This window comes from Convolutriloba macropyga, chromosome 2 (assembly GCF_964194025.1).
Source record: "Convolutriloba macropyga chromosome 2, txConMacr16.3, whole genome shotgun sequence".
In the NCBI taxonomy this organism is placed as follows: Eukaryota; Metazoa; Xenacoelomorpha; order Acoela; family Convolutidae; genus Convolutriloba; species Convolutriloba macropyga.
The window spans coordinates 65,046,690-65,068,084 of record NC_134469.1 but is presented as its reverse complement, the minus strand read 5'-3'; the positions used below and the strand labels follow the sequence as shown (position 1 = coordinate 65,068,084).

Sequence of the window (21,395 nt, the reverse complement as noted above, 5' to 3'; positions counted from 1 at the left end):
TGTGAGCGCCAGACGTTCACGATCAAGTGTTCGTAGGTTTAAATCCTTTGAGTCCAACTTGAAAAATTTGTCAAAAGATATGCAATTCTCGTTGTTTAAGATTGCCGTAAAACACGTATGTCACGCTCGAGAGAGCTGGATAATTTTAGCAGAGAGGAGTAGTCATTGTAACCAAAGCACCAACGCAGGCCATGGATATTGAGCTGTTCTAACTTCCGTAGATCAGAAATTTCAGGAAACCAAGCAGGGTATCCATATAGAACCGATAAAACACATGCCTTAAATAAATTGAATTTAACTCCAGATGGGAGGTTGAACGGAACACTGTGCTTCAAGTAATTGAACGATCGACGAGCTTTAACTATTTTTGTTTGAATATGAAGACTCCATTTCAACGTTTTGGATACCTCAAATCCCAGATCCGTAATATTATCAAGCGAAGGAATCACGACATCACCAAGAAGTATATTATCCAATGACATTCTACTAATATGTAAATAACCGCTTTTAGCTGAATTAAAAGACAAATAGTTACAATAAGCCCATAACCGCAACGAGCATAGATCATTTTGAGCACTATTCAAGCAGAATTCGCCATGGCAGAGCAATTTCGTGTCGGCAGCGTAGCAGAAAACTTTTGATACTTCGGGTACGTCAATCATATCATCAAGAAAAATTAAAAAGAAAAGCGGTCCCAACACGCTTCCCTGAGGAACACCACTAGTAACTGGGAGGCTCTCTGATAAAACACCATCTAATTTAACACATTGACGTCTAGATGATAAATAAGAATTAATAAGTTTCACAAAATTTTCGTCAAAACCAAATTGAATAATTTTCGAAAGCAGCGTGGAGTGGTCCACAGAGTCAAAAGCTTTGCTGAAATCTAAATAAACAACAACTTGTTCCATGTTTCCGTCAAATTTCAGATATAACTCGTGCAGAAATGTGAGCAATTGCGTAACTGTAGAATGCTTTGCACGAAATCCATGTTGTCTAGAATTCAGCCGATCTTTAATCTTTGGATAAATAAACAGAAATAGAATTTTCTCTAAAACTAAAGATAACCTCGGGAGTATTGAGATCGGCCGATAATTTTCAACGTCCGCTCGAGGTCGTTTTTTGTGAATAGGGGTAACATAGGCACATTTCCAGTTCTCGGGCCAAAATTGTGAATGAATAATATATGTGAAAAAAAGATGGACGAATGGTGCTAATGTATGTGCCGCTTTACTTAAAATAGTCGGCGGTATACCATCAAAAGCAGGAGTCGCGCTACTGGGGACCCTTAAAGATAATTTTGAATTTCGTCAAGGCTGAACTGAACATCAGATAACTTGATCTCATTGCCGCACAAAAGGTCATTCAATCGTATTTCAGTTTTCGGTTGAAAAACTGACTGAAAAAATTTGTTGAAAAGATTTGCTTTCACTGAGCCTTCAAAAGACACCTCGTTTTTGTAGAACATTTGTTTAGGGAAGAAACTTCTACCATTTACACTTCTCAACATAGCAAACGCTTCATTTGTATTAAACCTCTGTACACTGTTCAACAAGACCTGCTTGTCCATGTCAATAAGAATCATTAGCTCCTTTTCGAGGCATTCAACTGTATTTTTCTGATGTTTTCGAGCTGTATTTAGTTTATTTAAACAATTCATTGTCTGCGATGAATAATAGAACGGAGCTTCGAAGCGCTTTCTCCATTTTCTGTTAAGACTTTGATTGAGAGCGCAAAATACTTTACGATAGAACGTTGATAGGAAATCAGGATTCAAGTTGTGGCATTCCTGAGCGAAAGATTGTGAGACTGTTAGATGCGAAGAAAATTTAGCCTCGTTAAAAGAGCTGATCGTATAAGCGTGCCCACTTGCATATTGGTAATCTAGGTCAACATTTGTTAAAAGAATAGGATAATGATCTGAGCACAATCGCTCTACAATATTGAAGTCCCATTTGTCGGGATGGGAGCAAAAAATTAGATCCAAAATACTTCCAAGCTTATGAGTAGGCAAATCAATAATTTGTGTAAGCAATAAATCGTTGCATAAAAATTCTAACAATTTTTGCTCGTCAGAATGAGGCGAAGGGATCGACTCCCAACGTACTTTGGGAAAATTAAAATCACCAAGTAGAATCCACTGGACAGCTTTGCGTTGATCACAGCTTAGGCTTGCCTCCACATCGGCAAAAACACTTCGCAATTTATCTTCTGTGGTGTTTGACATAAAACACCGATCCTCGAGGAGGTAGATATGCAAGTATAATGCAGAGAGTAAGAGTCTGTTTACTTAAGACAAGAACACAAAATTGCTCACACTTTGAATAATAAATTAAGCTAATAGTACCCAAGAAAGCGTTACTCATTGCTACGAGGATTCCACCATGATGGCCGGCCGTTCGATCTGATCGCAGAACGACTGTATAAGGGTGACCTGCGAAAACTCCATTATCAATGACCGAATCATCAAGCCATGTTTCTGTCAGACAGACAACAGTGGGTGAAAATAAGCTTAAGAGCTGGCAAAAGTTTAATCTTCTCTCAATCGAAAGAATGCTCTGAACGTTAAGAAGGAGGATCGAAATTTGAGAGGAGCATTTTGTCTGTAGTCAATTCTGTTGTTGTACACGACCACGACGAATTTTGTATATGTTCGCAGGATTTTTACTTTCAAGTTGACGTTTCTGCAATCGCAAATTGTACTGCTGTACTCTTTCAGCTTTAGTTAAGTCTGGTGGCACATATACACAATCGAAATTCTCACAACCCCTCAATGCTACTGCCTTACGCAGAAACTGATTTCGTTTTATCATTTCTTTAAACTTGAGAAGCAATAACTGATTTCCTGTATCACGCTGTGGTTTTCCAATCCATTTACATTGAACATCAGATGACACGAGAGATATATCAATTTGATTTGCAATTTTTTCAACAATATCGTAGCCAGTACAATTCTCAGATGGCTTTGTCCCTTTTACGACTAAATTTAATCTTTTGCATCTTTACGTGATTGCTCTTGCTGAATTTCAGCAAACAGTGTTGCTCGAGTCTGCTGCTCATTTTTCAAGGAATTCGTAACCGCTTCAGAGTACGATTTTGAATGTTTCAACTGATTAGAAGCACAGCAAAAACCGCAAGTGAAAAGTTGAGAGCAGTCAAAATTAGTGGGCACCAAAACTTTTGTATGTACAGGACAATTCGTAGTCGTGCATGCTATTATTTTTTCAACTAGATCATCGCTAGTGGAACCGATATTGTTACGAGTTCGCGGAGGCATTAAGATTTTATTGAATAAATAGCCTATGGAACCAATACTGGCACCGGCGGCTTAAGTGGATGAAAAGACTGGTAGTGTCTATGGAACCAATACTGGCACCGACGACGCAGAAAAGATACAGCAACAAAAAGTGCCCGTCAAGCTAGGAACGACAGGTCCTTGGAATATAATCCAGGGGAACCAATGCTGGCACCGGCGGATATGTTTTGTTCAAGTCCCTAGCTCAATTTGATCTGAAAATACACAGTTTGTAAATTTGTCCAGACGTCTATTTAATAAGTTTATCACAACAATTAGGTCAATACTCAGAAAATACTCAATACCATTAACGTTAACATTTTTTGAGAAGTAGTGTCAAAGTCATGAAAACTATTAGCTAAAATCTCGAACTATTAATTAGGCTCAGTTCTGCCCCATCAGCAACAAATAATACTTGTCATTGAGGACAATAAGCGATAAGACTACAGAAATAACAAAAAAGGCAGAAATCAAATATTCGCTGATTTTTATGACAACAAATAGTGCCAAGAGTCATAAAAAGCATTATTTGCCCGTTGATGAATACAAGCAAATGCAAATAGGCGCAATAAGAGCACATGTTAGCACTCAAGAGAAGAAACACTGAAAACAAAAGACAAACTGACGCATATGAAAAAAAATTCCTTCTCAAAAACCGAAAATGGTTCAACACCAGTTTCTCACTACACTTGGTATTTGAAAAATCACGCCTCAAAATTACTCGTTTTTTCGCTAAATTTACTACTTCATCGCGACTAAATTCTCCACTGCAATTTAACTTCTGAATGACGTGAAAAACCGAAAAAAGCGAACAGGATCTTCACAAAAAGACAGCTCACCAATACACTCCAAATCCTTGGATTGTAAAAAAAAAGCAAGAGAAGGCCAATAAAAACCCCGGCTATCGCTTTGCGGCTATTAAACACCAACTGATAGTTTATTTAACTACAACAGAAATCGTCATGAGGGCAATGTGAAATTCATTTGTTTGGTAGCAACTCACGCTGTTTGCTCTGGGGAAAGGAGATTGTGTAGTTTGCAGTCCCAGCATATACTCCGGAACGGCTTCACTGCTTCCTTGAGCCCCAGACGGTTTCTGCTCATATTGTTCCACTACATTACTCTCCGGACCTGTCTCATCAGCTGTTCCATTTTGACTAGGCTCACTTTTTACATTCCTTAGCTCCTGTTCTTCAATGAGGTCACTCGGGTCACCCATCCCATCAGAATCTTGCTTCATATTTTTACCAGAAGTGAGGGTTTCGTCAATTGTTCTGTTATTTTCACTACTGGCAACCTTATTTGCCTCTGAGTTGGCATCCTGCGCTGGATTCACCACCATTACAACGGACTTCTGTTTCTTTAGGCGACCTGATGCCGCAAGTGGTTGGTCGGTGATTTCAATCAACTTTGCTCCTCTTTTATTAGCCATTTCTCTTGTTTTATTCTGAGCATGCAGGTTGTTCTCAGACATGGTTACATTCTTGTGCTGCTGCTGTTGCATTGGATTCGAGCTGTTCTTCGGCATTCCATACTTAGGTCGGCTCGGCATTGTTTTGTTTCGCATGGGCGCCTGATGCATGTTCATGAGAGCTGCACTCCTATTTGAGCGGGAATTCATTATTGATTCTGACTGTTGCTGTAGATCTTTGCTTTTCTGAAGCAGCTCCGATCTCTGTGTGAAAGATTTGACATTTTTGGCTTTCACTGAGAAGTGTATCTCCGGAGGTGGCACGTTTATGGGGGACATAGCATGTGAGAGAGCTTTCTGGGAAAGCAATGGACATTCCATGGGAAGCAGGGAGGGGTTGGCCTCAACAGAAGCTAGTAGTGACTTCGTGTCATTCGCCACCTGTAGAAATAACACAAAACAACCATTCAAGATATTTTCTTTCAATAACCAACAATGTTTTTCAACACGATCTTCTCTATGACATCCGAAAGGTGTAATTCACTGCCTATACAATTCAGCACTACCGGTTGAATGTTACAAGGCTGCTCACAAAGCCTTTTGTGTATTTGACCCCTCAGGTTATGACCTCAAATACTTGACCCGAATTCTGACACCGAAGGTTATGTACAAACAAAGAGTACAAAATCTTTCCGGGAGTAAACCTACACAAGGGAAAATGAAAATTTCAGAAATCAATTGCTTTCGCGCATAGCTATAGTGAGTGGAACTTCTACCAAAGGCAAACATATTAGTATTAAACTATCGCTAATAAAGCTAGCAGCTTAAATTATGTATGCGTGCTAGTGAAAGTCACTTGAAAAAAACAAAATGGCGAAGCAAAAATACAGGGCTAGAAAAATTGCTCTAAACTTCGTTCGAGAGAAATAAATGATAGAAACAGAGGTTAAGTATCAAAGCTCGTAAAGCGTAGAATATCACACAAAATGTTGAACAAATTTTTCCCCACCAAAAATCTTTCCCCGCCAAAAAATACTTTTCCAAAAGGAATTCCTAAAAAAAAGGCCAGGAGGGCATTGTCACGGGTAGGCAGGTCCCCCACCCCCTGTTAAAATGCCAGCATTTTCACTACTACTGACGTCGTAAGGTAGTAAAATTGACAACGAAATAAAAACATAGCTGGCAGAGTGCCAGAAAATAGCCGCAATAGCTTCGTAGATCTGCAGTTTCAAAAAAAAAAACAGTAAAAAAGAGACCAAAAAAATTCGTCTTTTCATTAAACGCTGATGTTCTATTTTGATTTAAAATCTGTATAAGTTTTTGCTTCCTCTATTAGCTGCTCTCTAAAAACATTCATTTAGAGTGACACACATCCATTTGACCTTATCTCTTTGAATTAGAGCAAATAAACATAAATTTCAAAGTGAGGAAGTCATTTTTGAGAGTGAGGTAAGTCAAGTGTGACCAAATATATAATCACGCGAATGAACAAAAAAAATCGCTCCACTAAGAGCAAAAAATGACGTCACGCACGCACTTCAAATGAAATTGCATGAACGAATGAACAAACAGTAGATTTGAAGTGGTTGTGACGTCATATGGTCGTAACAAAAATCGCGAAGACCAAAAAAAAAACATAGCAGGACAAGTCCTGACGTACAATTCAAAGAATTTTCATTGACTAAACAGAAAACTAGACGTAGAACGGACTATGAATGGATTGGGAAAACCATTTAGAAAAACATTCTATCCAAAAAATTGAAAAAAAACAGTAAAAATCAAACTGAAATTGCCGCATGTGAACAAAAAACAACTATCGAGAAAGCGAATTTTAGTTCAAACACCGTTTTCTCACTCGACTTTAAACTTAGAGCGTAAAAATTTCACGCCGCAAAACCACTCGCTTTTTCGCTCCACTTCCTGTTTCGGCGTGACCAAAATCACTACTCCAATTTGACTTCAAAAATCATGAAAATGTGTGAAAATATCTTAAAAAAAGACAGCGCCCCAATACAATTCAAATTCTTTGAAATGTAAAAAACCAAGAGAAGGCCAATAATAGCCCCAGTTATCGCTGTGTGGCTATTAAAAACAGCAGGACAGGTCCTGAACTAAAATTCGAAAAATTTTTGGATCTATTCTATTTTACCCCTCATTAAAATTTATATGTTGTTATATAACACAAATGCCCACAAAAGCTGGGGAACGAGGCGAAACAGAATAAATCCAAAATTTCATTGAGTACACAAAAAACAAGATCTAGAGATAACTAGGAGTTGGCAAAGCATTAAGAAAAAACCCGACCGAATACTCGAAAAAAAAGTTAAACATGAAACTAGGAAAAAACAGAAAAACAAAAGTCGAATTGCCTTACGTGAACAAAGAATCAGTGTCTCGAGAGGAAAATTGTGGTTCAAACAATTATTCAGACAGTTTTTTCCGGATTTAAAATTCACAGAAGCCACAAAAAGTAATTACTTCTACACTACACTCGTTATTGTCATAACGAATATCACAACTCCAAATTGATTTAAAAATATGAAAATGTGTGAACGATGTTTGAAAATATCCGGAAGGACGCCAAAAAACAAGAAAGGTCGTCTGACCCAAAAAAAAATCCTTTGGAATAACTAAAATACCCGAGAAATGAACACAATACATCTGAAGGCAAATGACAAAAAAAGTCGAATAACAAACTCAAATAAAGAATTTATTCCCTTATAAAAAATATTCCACATACATACTGCAAACATTTCGTTCAATGGCACCAAAATTACAAGCAAGTCATTATAGGCTAACAAACTTCTCTAACTTGAAAAAATGAAAAAAAAACAGCAGGAATGTGAAAAAACCGGTTATAATTTGAAGTCAAAATTGTCAGTAAACTAATGCATTATACTACGAAACTGTATTCAGTTGCTAATTAACAATGCTTACGCAAGATTGGCATTTAAAGATAAAGTAGCCTAAAATCGGAAAAAATAACCGAAGAAAATTGCTTAAAAGTCGTCAAATTGTAAAATTGCCTTAATTTACCAAAAAAGGTCAAAACTCTAACCCTAAAATTATTAATACAACCTAAACCTTAAATGTTTGCAATTATTTCTTAAAAAAAGAAAAACTACTTGAAAAAGCCGCATGAGAGCAAATGTCGCTCTTAGAAAACTTCTCACGTCAATTTTTCGCTCTATCTCAAAAACAAAGGCATGAATAAAAATTACTCTTTCACTTTTCACTTCAAATGGATCAGCAAAAGTCATGCTTTTCACGCATTCAACTTCTTGTATCAATTTCATTCCAGATAATTAGCGTTTTAAAAAAAACTATTGTATTATCCTCCTCTCCGAGTCGTAAAAAGAGCACCCCAAAATAATTCAAAGCTTTTGAATTCTAAAAAAAAACAAGAAAACGCCAATAATAACCCGCTATCGCGGCCATTTAATAACATAGCTGGCAGATTGCCAGAAAATAGCCGCAATAGATTCGTAGATCGGCAGTCTAAAAAAACAGTAAGACAGACCAAAAAAATTCGTCTTTTCATTGAAGGCTGATCTGTTATATTTTGATTAAAAATCTGTATAAGTTATTGCTGCCTCTATTAGCTGATCTCAAATAACCTTCATTTAGAGTGACACACACCCATTTGACCTTATCTCTGTGAATTAAAGTAAATTAAAGTCAATTTTAAAGTGAGGAAGTCATTTTTGAGAGTGAGGTAAGTCTAAGTGTGACTAAAAATTTTATCACGCGCATGATCAAAAAAACTCGCTCCACTAAGAGCGAAAAATGACGTCACACATGCAATTCAGTTGAAATTGCATGAACGAATGAACAAAAAGTGGCTGTGACGTCATATGGTCGTAACAAAAATCATGACGACGAAATAAAAAAAAACCAAGAGAAGGCCAATAATAGCCCCAGCTATCGCTGTGCGGCTATTAATAAAGTGACTATTGTCGGATGAATTGGTCTCCAACAACAGGCGACCCCGCAAGGGTTGGAATCCCATTTATCTTCTCAGCCACTAGGCTTCACTAGCGTTGATTCTTTATCGCTCATAATTCCTTTTATAGAAAGAGCAATTTAGATCACTATAAAAAGAAAAACCAAAGAGTGAAAAAGTCACTTGAGGTATATCGCGAAGATCAGAACTTTATCCGGGATCAGAGTTTTTTCTTTAGTTGTTTCAAAATAAAACTTCGATATGAACAAAACTTTCTTACATCATGTGGTGAAGTAAATTTAAATGGCTATTAATTTGAACTGAATCGTAGCTTCAATTCGTTCATACCACAATTTCATGGGTGTATCATACCACATACCACGTAAGCCATAACTTTGAGCGATTAAATCAACCTTCCCAGCCTCAGTGATGACCATAAACCAACTCGATGATTCTGCCTGTAGATATCAATGATACGTTCTCAGGTTAGGAGAACAATAAGTTAAGTGCAAAAAACTGCACCAATACTTGCCATATACGGCAAGGGGGAAAAACGTCTTGATACTTAAGTTGTAAAATAACCAAAATCAGTATATCTATATCCAGACAGTTTTGTAAAATTTTCATACTGATAGCAACTATAAATACCTGTGAAATTTTGCACTTTTAGGGGCCATTTTGAATTCAATTATTAAAATAAAAAAATTCTTGTTACTCCTGCTCGAGACCACGACAATGGTGTCCAGACCACTAACCGCCGACAAATTTTAGATCTGCAGAATGCTGAATCTTGCACTGAGTGGATTGTGTTTTTTGTGGGGAAATGTCGCGCAGATGAGAAAGAAGACAAACTCAACAACGATGGTACAATTGTGGACCCACAGGCAACGAAACTCTTTCTTAGTATAGGCGAACAAGACGCACTTCTGAAGCTTTAGAGCCTTATGAGCCCTGATAAACCACTAGACACTCCTTTTAAAGAGATCAGACTAGTAAATCAAAACTATATTTCTCCCAAAGAGAGTTATAACGGCAGAAAGGGATCAAATTCTGTCCGTTGTCCAAGGGGCGGTAGAACCCAACGATGACTTTTTAGCGCGCCTAAGAGAAGCACGCTATTGTGACTTCGACACTAAAAACAGTGGCCAATCCCGAGGAGTTGGTAAAAATAGATTTTATCTCAGGTTTGAGAGACCATGAGGCAAAATTAGGACCATTAGACGGCATCAAAGATAAACCAACGATGACTCTTTCTGAAATGACAGAGAACCTACAGTTCACAACAGTTAATAAAGTGGTTATGGTTAAGGAGGAATTGGGATACAACTTCAAAACGACCTTCAGGAAACCGAGTAAAAAGTTTACTGGTAGTAAAGGCAATGATCACTAGTGTAATAGATGTGGAGATAAGCCACACAGTTGCTAGCCATATCCGGCTTTGAACAAATGTAACACCTGTGAAAAGGTGGGGCACTTTGCGAAAATGTGCAAAAGCAAAACCCAGCCTAGGTTAGGTAAGTCCGACCAGCACAACTTCTGCGAGGAAGAGGGTAAGTTGTCTGGCCGAACATCTTCCGAAATGGAGATGGGAATGTACTATACACAGGAAAACGTCTTTAACATGTCAGCGACATGCAAGTACATTACAATAAAAGAACAGAAAAATGAAAATGCAAATTGATACCGGTGCTGATAGTACCGTGATATCAGCTGCCATCTGGACTGAGCTTGGTAAACCTAAGTTAGATGAAAAAATCAGACGGCTTGAGGCTTATGATGGTCATCAACTGACGCTTCTGGGATCAAAAACATGTAATGTTGACTGGAAGGGAAGTAAATAAATGCAACAACAAGTTTCAGTGTGCAATCCGACAGAGAAATGGACTACTTGAGAGGAAGATATATTACCCCAAAAAGGCATCAACACAGTGTGTGATGAAAAACTCCCTGCAGTAAAAGGATGCAAAGCGCATGTGAAAATCATATCAGGATCACAGCCGATGTTCTGCAAGGCTAGAAAGATACCTTTACCACAAGACAGGGTCAGGAAAAACATGAGACGATGGTGCGACAGGGCATCCTGGAGCCAGTGCAACCAAGTGGGGTCACAAATGCATCCCCCGTAGTTTGAAAGCAAAAAAATGGAGCTCAGACTATGCGTGGACCTGAAAATTAATATTAACGGCAAAGTTATGGACGAGGATTATCCAATCCCAGACACGGAGACCATATTCCATAATCTCCCTGGGGCCTCTTACTTTGGCAAATTGACTTATCAGACGCATAATATCAAATCTAATTAGAGGAGGATGCAAAGGAAATATGTATAATCAACACATTGCAAAGGTTGTTTAAGATGTGCAGGCTTCCTCAGGGCTAGAATTCATCAATCTTCCAGAATTGCATTGAGTCAACTCTCAAAGGAATCAAGGGTTTGGTCATTTTTCAAGATGATGTACCGGTATATGGAACGGCAAAGGAGCAATAAGAGAAACGAATGGTTGTGGTCAAAAATCGACTACGTGAGAAAAATTTCACCATCAAGAAACCCAACCCTAAGCCAGTCTCATGTGTTAGTTTTCTTGGTTACTCAGTTTCAAAGGAAGGAATAGCACCCGATCCCAAACATGTTGAGAAAATAAAAAAGGCAAAACCACCAAAAAATATGAAACAATTGAAGTCTTTTGTCAGCCTAGCGAAATTTTATGGACTTTTAATACCAGATTCTGCTAAAAAATGTTACCTTTGAATGAAATTCATAAAGACGACTTCAGACGGGAAAAAGAAGAACAGTACACTTTCCAAAACATAAAAAATGAGTTATGTGCTAACCCACTGGTTCAGCACATAACAGACCCATCTGAAAAAGCAATAGGCGGGGTCCTCACAGGAAGTGCAATCCTGTGATCTATGTCAAAGAATTTGTCACAAACGGAACAAAATTACTCCAATATTGAGCGAGAGGCACTTGCAATCGTCTTTGTGCTCACAAGACTGAAACAATTCCTGCTCGGAAGGAGGTTCACTCTACAAACTGACCATAAACCTCTCAAATATCTCTTTGCGCCAGACGAGGAAATTCCTAAAACAGCATCAGCAAGAATCACGAGATGGGCTATCGCGCTGATGGGACTCCATTCCGAATTGAAATATACACCAGTAGAGTAGATCCCCACGCTGATGCTGCGAGGGGACTAGATTTTGATGATGACGACGACAATGATCGGGTCAGCTTTGCTCTCGACAATATCTATTTTTTTCAACCCGACCTGGTGACCCAGTCAGACATCAGAACTGAACTGGATCGAATCATCTCTACCAAGATGTCATCAAAAGAATAAAAAGCGGAAACTGGAAACAGTGCTCAGAAGCCGAGAAAGGTTTCGAGCAACAGAAAGAAGACTCAACCATCCACAACGGAATCACCTTTCGAGCAGTTGTGCCTTTCATTCCAGCCAAACTCAGACATGTGGTGATGGCCAAAGCTCATGCCACACCCAGGCAGAAATGCTACTGAAACAGCAGTCCAAATGATAGCATGGTGGCCCGGCATCAGTCAAGATGTTCTTCGCTATGTTAGTAAATGTAGGCAAGGCCAAGAAAAGAGGCCTAGACTGGGGAAAACCGTATCTACCTGGCCAGAAGCCGAAGTTTGGGAAAGACTCCATACGGACTGGGGTTACGTTAAGGACCAAGGTAATGTCTTAGTAAACGCGGGATCAGGCCGGATAGAAGCTTTCCCTGCGGGAAATAGAACCTCAAACAGTGAAGGTGTACTTGAGTCAAATCTTTGCAAGATTTGGGATACCAAATACGTTAGTATCAGACAATGGTCCAGGGTTTGTAAGCTGTGATCGAAAACAAAGGAGTGAATCACTGGGTATGAAAGAGATGGAGTCACCCTTCTATCATCAAAGAGCAAATTGACTGGCCGAGCGAGCGGTCCAAACAGTGAAACGGGCTATTCAAGCCTGGAGTCCAAATCTGAATGTTTCATTTGGCGCCTTCCTACAGCGGGCTCTGATGACACACCGAATTACTTCCAAGACGCGGGGACACCGAATTACATCCAAGACGCGGGGCAAAACTCCTGTGGAACTAATGCTAGGACGGAAAGTGACACTTCCGGCAGTCACTAACTTTGATCTGTGTGAACCAGTCCTCTTTAAACCAACGAGCACATCAACAGTTCTAACTACCTTCATTATACGCAAAGGAAAGTATACTTCATTCATCCAGCCAGAGAATTCAAACAAGACAGTGCTTGTCAGTGACAATCAAATTGCACGGCTGAAACCTGATGACATCAAGACTGAAACTACTGATCAGCAATCTACTGACTCACAATCTGAGAACAGTAGGGACTTTATAGACGTGGCATCACCTAACTCCAATGAGGAAATTTCAGTAACTGAAGGAGAAAAATCTTCGTGGGCCACGAGACCTTCAACCAGAAATAAAAAAAGCCAGAAAGATTTAGAGAAGCTATCCCTACAAACTTGCTTAAAAAAAGGAGGGAGGATGTGATATATCGCGAAGATCAGAACTTAGAGTTTAAGTTGAAACTTCGATATAAACAAAACTTTCTTACCTGATCTTGGTGAGGTAAATTAATTTAATGGCTACTAATTCGAACAGAATGGTTGCTTCAAATTTGTTCATACTACAAGTTAATCGGTGAACATAAAACATAAATTTGAGCGATTAACTCGACCTTCGCACCATCAGTGATGGCCATAAACCAACTCGATGATCCTCCCTGTAGATATCAATGATACGTTCTCAGGTTAGAACAATGTGTTCAGTGCAAAAAAACTGCACTTATACTTGCGATATACGGCAAGGGGAAAAACTTGTTCATATTTAATGTGTAAAATTAACCAATATCAGTTTATCTATATCTAGACGGTTCTGTAGATTTTCATACTGATAGCAACTATAAATACCTGTGAAATTTTGTACATTTAGGCCATTTTAAATTCAATTATTAAAATAATAAAATTCTTGTTACTCGTGTTCGAGACCACGACATCACTCAAGAAGTCGAAGAATGTTCTAGAACAAAAGCGCAAAAACCGTTCAAGCAAAAAGTTTGCATAAAAACGACACACATACGTTTACAATAATTGCTAGGAACTTGGTTCAAGAGCAATTAATAAAAAACACTTGGGAACCTGTTCAAAAGTTGGCACAATAAGAAGTGCGTCAATTGGAACGTGTCCACAAGAGAGGAACTGTTGCATGGCATGTGCGACTGTGGACACCCACGAGTCATCATCACTCAACGCCAGGCTCACGACAGAATCCAAGTGACGTCCCAACTCCACGTTCTCCTGTAAAGCAAGAACATTTTGAAATTGTAAGTGCTGATTTTTCACAGAATCATAATTCACATGCAGTCTTGCCTGTCTTTCCGCCTTACGTACAGACTGATATCTACAGTGACTTCCCCTGAGAAATAATTTGAGAAGTACAATTGTTTGTACATACTGATTCCTGTACATGACAGTTGAGTCAAGGCGTAGCCGAGTTAAATGAAACACGTTACTAACCAATGAGGCACCAAAAGTAGCTTCTGGTGATTTTAGAACAGCTGCCTAAACAACCGAAACAGTGACTTCTCAAGGAGCCAAACAAAATGAAGCTGAACATAATTAAATTAGAAGACCAGACAGCTTTATAAATAAAGAACATAAACCGAATAATGTCGGCAGAATTGCTCTCGAACGACAGGCGGGTAGAAAAACATTTTCGTGCTTTAGAGATGAGAGCAATAGAGATCACTCAAAAATGAAGAACGAAAGCGTGAAAAAGTCACTCGAGAAATCAAACAATGTTCTAGAAGAAAAGCGAAAAATGGTCAAGCAAAAAATTTGCATTAAAAAAGACCAAAACGTTTACAATAATTGCTATGAACCTCGTTCAAGAGCAATTAAACAGCAAGACAAGATCTCTTGTTATACCAGTGAGCAGTTTTGGGGTCTTTCCCATTATAGCCCGCCTCCCATGACATTATAGCCCCCCCCATTATGGCATTATTACCATTATTGGGTGGGGGGGGGGGCTATAGGTTATCTACCACTAAGCTGGGTGGCTATAATGGGAAAGACCCCAGTTTTGTTTCAACGACCAGTGTGGGCAAAAAATACTTTTTGCAACTAATTGTCACAGTAGGACCATAAAATTTATGTGGACTATGGTTGTTGAATCGAAACTTATCTCCACAAATCATGGAACCCAAGGACAGATCAAAGGTTGAAAACATACAACTTGCTGGTAAGAAAACAAAGGGTTCCTTTATACAATTTTCTTATATTGAAATTATCAATTTGTCGAACAGAACAGTACGAATATTCAGTAAAATTTGATTGACCACCTGGACCTTCATAAACGTAAAAATCAGAGACCGTCAACTTGTTTTTCAAAATTCTTCGGGGTGTTTAAAATTTTTTGGCCAAGTTTCGCTCATAATGCAATTCAATTAAAGTCCCTTTACTGTATTTAAATTAGAGAGGTTGATTTTCAGTGACAAAAGCCAAGTAAGATTCAACTATTTAACTACGCAGCCCGAATGAACAACCGGGCTCATGCGTTGAGCAGATGACATCATGCATGCAAATCATTTGTTGATTGGCAGAATTCAGTGAACAGAATTGTTGTTTTGAGCTGGAGACGTGATTGAATTGCGCGCAAGAAATAACGCTGCAAACGGTTGCTCAAAAACGCCAAGAAGTTACCAACAATAGCCATAGAATCAACATTAAAACATACCCGGCAGATTGCCGGAAAGTAGCCGCCGTTGATTCCCATAACTCTATTGGGATTGAAAAGAAAATATCAACAAAAATTGATTTTTGTAAAAAAAATTTTAAGTGCGATTTATTTTGATGTCATTTCGTAATTGAACATACACCTGTCTCTCAGTGAGAGGCTACAGGGTCTAGTATCAATACCAATAAGCATTATAGATAGTAACTAAAACTTATGAGAACAAAGTTCAAGTACCGGGCATATAAAAATGGGCTTTATGGGATTATCCCGTTTCTATTTCTGACTTTGACTTTTTATACTGACTCTCTTCATTTTGAATTGCTTTCCTGAGCAGTTGCTGTTTAAAAGGACTTTGAGCAGAATGAAAGAAGAGTGAAACTAGCCTAGAGAAGTCAAAAAGATTTCGCGCAAAATGTCGAAAAAGCGGCAAAATGGTAAAGCGAAAAAAAGTTCGACGAAGTCAAAAAAATAGGAGCGCTATAATAGCCGGCTGAGAAGATGAGGGCGGCTATTAAAAATCAAAGTGAAATTGCCTCATGTGACCACAGGCGAGAAAGCGAATTTTTGTTCAAACACGCTTTCTCACTCAATTAGAGCAAAAAACTTCACGCCGCAAAACCACTCGCTTTTTCGCCCCATTTCCTGTTTCGGCGTGACCAAAATCACTGCTCCAATTTGACTTCAAAAATCATATGTGTGAACAGATCTTAAAAAAAGACAGCGCCCCATATACAATTCAAATTCATTGAATTGTAAAAAATTAGGAGCGCAAAAATAGCCGCTTGGAATTGCTGGCACGGCTATTAATTAGTAAATGTTCATAGAATTTAAAGTTCCACAAGTGAGTTCAAAAGTCATTTTTTCGAGTGAGGTAAGTCACGCAAATGATCTAAAAGCAGAAATGACGTCACGAACACAAATTTTAACAGCAAAGCAGAACAAGTCACTGAAGTCATTGAAATAGTCAATTCCAAGAAGTCAGGGTAAGGCGAAACCCATGTGGCCCTCCATGGAATTGAAACAACTAAAGATAGATTGATGACGTCCTTTAATAGACCACTAAACTTATAGGGTTAGATTCGGACTGTCATTTTATGAGACACATACGCTCTATAAGGAAAAAGTACTATATAAAAACTTTTTCAAATTTAATATTCTAAATCTCAAGACTCAAGATTCTCAAACTCAAGAAATAGGGCATTTACGTTGGACAATACTTGGATGCACACTATTGATATCTAACTAGTGTTATAAATAATCATAAAAGTTAAATTTCATAAAGTGATTTCAGAAATCATTTTTAGTGAGGTAACTCACACAATTGACCTAAAAGCAGAACAAAGGACGTCACGTTAACGAATTTTAACTGCAAAGCACTAAAGGGCACAAAGTCAATTCCAAGAAGTCAAGTCGTAAGAAGATCATCGATGGAGATGACGAATTAAAAAACATAAGCCGGACAAGTCCTGATATACAATTCAAAGAATTGAATCAAAAACACAGATGTACTCTACCTGACTAGCAGATCCGATGAACAATGCCAGCCATAACACAAGAAAATCATCTCAAAACATTTTTGTTTCTGAAATCGGTCCGATATCATATCTGCGAGACCTGAAAAATATTCATTGGCCCTTGAAGATCAATTAACTCGAAATTGAACAACAAATTTAAAAAAAGAATCAATTGCAAGTTATAAGGAAATGTTGCTGAAAATCGTGATATAAATATCTTCGGAATCATTTCTGTGTCTCTAGAGGCTACCCAGTAACCCAATTCCAAGCTTCAAAAAACTTGGCTCATAGATCGATAGGCAAAAATTTTTGAAAAATTCCAAACTTCAAAAAATAGAAATTCGTTCTATTAAAATGTTGAAAGCCATTCAATTACACCCTAGCAACTTTTTAATAACACACTATCAAACCCTGGATGAGGTTACCGGGCTACTGAGGCAGGAAAAAATAAATAAAATATAAAAGTTTTCAAAAAACTTGAAAAAAATTGCAAATTTTATCAAAAAACCTCTAAAAGTCGAAAGATTAAATTGTTGAAAACAAATCAATTGAAACTAGAAACCATGCAGTAAATTTTTTTATCAGAACGTGGAATATGTCTTCTCGCACTTGAGAATGGACGAATATCAAAAACTGTCAAAACTTTAGGAAGCCTTAAAAAAATTAGATTTCATCAAAAAAAAAAATGCTTAAATTGGAGACATTAAAATGTTAAAAACCAATCCATTGTTACTAGAAACTATGCAGTGCCCTATAAACAGACGTCAAAGAAGATTGCCTGGACCCTGAAGCTGAAAAAACGGAAAAATTGACAAAAATTTTCAAAAACCTGAAAAAGCGAATTTTGTCAAAAAAAATTGCTAAAATTTGTGATATTCAAAAGTTGAAACCTATTCCATGGCAACTAAAAATGTTTCAGTAACCTATTATTCAACCCCTAATGAGGCTTTCTGGACCCTGGGACTCAATCAAATTGAATAATGACAAAAATGTCCAAAAATATGAAAAAAATTGTAAGTTTTGTCAAAAAATGCTAAAAATCATGATGGCAAAAAATGAAAACCATTCCATTACCACAAGAAACTATGCAGTAATCTATCATCAAACAATTTATCAAACACTGGAGGAGGTTTCTTGACACCTAGGGCTAAGAAAACTCAAAAAACATTCTCAAAAAACGTGAAAAAAAATTGCAAAAATTAGTATCATTTTGTGTGTTTGTAGTACCAAAACATATAGCTCATAAAGTGGTCATAACAAGCAATTTTGTCTTGCAAAAGGCCTTCATCAACTTTTAAAAACTTCAATCTAAGACTAATCAAACAAGAAACTCAAACAAATCACAAAAAACATAAAAAATTGCACCATTTTGAGCCCAAAAACTCCTAAAAATGACCTTTTAACCTTAAATTAAGGTCATCCCAGCAGCTTCAACACTATAAGCACTTAAAGGAATACTAAAGCCCACGTTGGGCCTCTAATGAAACTTAACGCCCGCTGGGCTTTACCTGTTTATCCCGCTTTGAAAGATCAAAGTCATTGAAAAACGTGTGAACACATCTTAAAAAAACAGCGCACCAATACGGTCAAATTCTTTGAATTGTAAAAAATAGGAGCGCTAAAATAGCCGGCTGAGAAGATGAGGGCGGCTTTTAATTATCAAGATTAACTCTGTTACTGGTTTTCTGCAGTCCTTCTGCTAGCAAATCCCTCATAGCAACATTTTACGGAGCAGATTTCGCTCAGTATGGAGTTTTGTCTGACAAAAAAATCAAGTTTTGAAGTGAACCTCGATTTTTTTTAGATGTCATGGTCATTAGAGTCCCATTATAGTTGTGTATTGTTTTATTGAAGTACTGATTCAGGTTGTAAACGGGTGGTCTAAAAATTAACGTCCTTTGCCGGTCGAAAAAACATACCCGGCAGATTGCCGGAAAATAGCCGCCGTTGATTCCAATAAGCATGATTGGGATTGAAAGAATAGATATTGAAAAAAAAGATTTTTGTACAAAAACATTTTTTAAGTCCGATTTATTTTGATGGCATTTCGTAGTTGAACATAACGTACTTCTGTTTCTTAGAGAGAGGCTACAGGGGCTACTATCAATACCAATAATCGTTAGAGATGGTAACTAAGAATTATAGGAACGACGTTCAAATGGCGGGCATCTAAAATTGGGCTTTATGGGTTTATCCCGTTTCTACTTCTGACTTCAATTTTTTATACTGACTCTGTTCATTTTGAATTGCTTTGCTGAGCAACTGATGTTCAAAACCACTTTCAGCAGAATGAGAGAAGAGAGAAACTAGCCTAGAGAAGTCAAAAAAGATTTCACGCAAAAAGTTGAAAAAGCGGCAAAATGAAGTAAAGCGAAACATTTTTTTATTCGACGAAGTAAAAAAACATAGCAGGACAAGTCCTGAAATACAATTCAAAGAATTGAATGAAAAACTCAGACGTACTCTACCTGACCAGCAGATCAATCGAACAATGCCAGCCAGAACACAAAAATCATCAAAAAATTGAGAAACAACAAGAATCAAAACCAAACAAAAACATACTCATTGCTAAAACTCTTGAAGCTTTTAACTTAAGGCAAAATTTTCTCGCCTTAAAGACACCTATTTCAAAAATATGTTCAAAAATAAATTTTGTTTCTCAAACTGGTCCAGTATTATATCTGCAAGACCTCAAAAATATTCATTGGCCCTTGAAGATCGATTAACTCCAAGTTGACCAAAAAATTTGAAAAAAATTCAACTGCAAATTATAAGGAAATGTTGCCAACAATCGTGATATAAATATCTTCAGAATCATTTCTGTGTCTTTAGAGGCTATCCAGTAACCCAATTCCAAGCTTTGAAAGCTCATTGGCTCATAGATCGATAGGAATTTTTTTTAAATTTCAAACTTCAAAAAAAAAGCAATTGGATCTATTAAAAGTTGAAAACCATTCAATATCCCCCTAGCAACTATTTAATAACATACTATCAAATCCTGGATGAGGTTACCCAGCTACTGAGGCAAGAAAAAATAAATTAAATAAATGTTTTAAAAAACATGAACAAATTGCAAATTCTATAAAAAAATTCTAAGTCGAAAGGTTAAATTGTTGAAAACAAATCCATCGAAAACTTGAAAGCATGCAGTAACTTTTTATCAGAACGTGGAATAGGTTGTCTGGCACTTGAGAATGGACTAATATCAAAAACTTTAGGAAACCTTAAAAAATTGCAGATTTTATCCAAAAAATTCTATAATTCGAGACATTAAAATGTTAAAAACCATTCCATTGTTACTAGAAACTATGCAGTGTCCTATTAACAAACCTCAAAGGAGATTACCTGGTCGCTGAAGCAGGGAAAACCGAAAAAATGAAGAAAATTTTCAAAAACGAAAAATGCGAATTTTGTCAAAAAAAATTGCTAAAATTTTTGATGTTCAAAAGTTGAAACCTTTTCCATGGCAACTATAAATTTTTCAGTAACTTGTCATCCAACCGCTAATGAGGTTTCCTGGCCCCAGAGACTCAAACAACTTGAATAATGACAATAAATGTCAAAAATATGAAAAAATTGCAAGCTTTGTCAAAAAATGCTAAAATTCATGATGGCAAAAAGTTGAAAACCATTCCATTACCACTAGAAAGTATGCAGTAATCTATCATCAAACACTCTATCAAACTCTAGAGGAGGTTTCTTGGTACCTAGGGCTAAAAAAGGCTCAAAAAATGACAAACATTTTTAAAAAAACCTGAAAAAACTTGCTAAAATTATTATCATTTTGTGTGTTTGAGTTTGTAGTACTAAAACATATAGTTCATAAAATGGTCATAACAAACAATTTTGATTCACAAAAGGCCTTCATCATTTTTAAAAACGTCAACCTAAGACTCATCAAACAAAAAACTCAAAAAAATCACAAAAAACATGAAAAATTGCAACATTTTGAGCCCAAAAACTCCTAAAAATGACCTTTTAACCTTTAATTAAGGCCGCCATCCCAGCAGCTGCACCACTATAAGCACTTGAAGGACTACTAAAGCCCACTTTGGGCCTCTAATGAAACTTAATGCCCGCTGGGCTTTACCTGTTTATCCCGTTTTGAAAGATCAAAGTCATTGAAAAATGTGTGAACACATCTTGAAAAAAAACATAGCCGGAAGAATTCCGGAAGCGACTCGAAGCTTCAAAACTTCACATACAAAAACCTTAAATGCAGCGGAAGCCATTACCTTTTGTATTGAACCTTTAACTCATTACCTCCCCAGGTCTGATCTTTAAATTGGTGAAACTTAAACCACTTTCACCAAGACAAACAAGATGCAGCAAAATTTTATATTATTGAAAACGTTTGGTAACGTCGAAAAAAGTCCGAAATTTTCAAAATGCTCAAATAACTGCTAAACTAAAAAATTAACAAGGCTATCAATTGCCCTCAAAACCTCATGATACTAATCT

The 21,395-nt window shown here is 37.3% G+C and overlaps 1 protein-coding gene across 2 annotated transcripts in view; it reads right to left on the bottom strand.

Annotated features, from left to right (window-relative positions):
- The window catches only part of LOC142334610 (uncharacterized), a 31,126-nt gene that overhangs the window by 7,908 nt on the left and 1,823 nt on the right, over positions 1 to 21,395 (bottom strand). For both annotated transcript variants that reach the window (XM_075382781.1, XM_075382782.1), the window contains exons 2-3: positions 13,824 to 13,982; positions 4,299 to 5,147 (exon numbers count right to left, since the gene is read on the bottom strand). In XM_075382781.1, the coding sequence (XP_075238896.1) occupies positions 4,299 to 5,147; positions 13,824 to 13,982 (1,008 nt within the window). The remainder of the gene's footprint in view (positions 1 to 4,298; positions 5,148 to 13,823; positions 13,983 to 21,395) is intronic.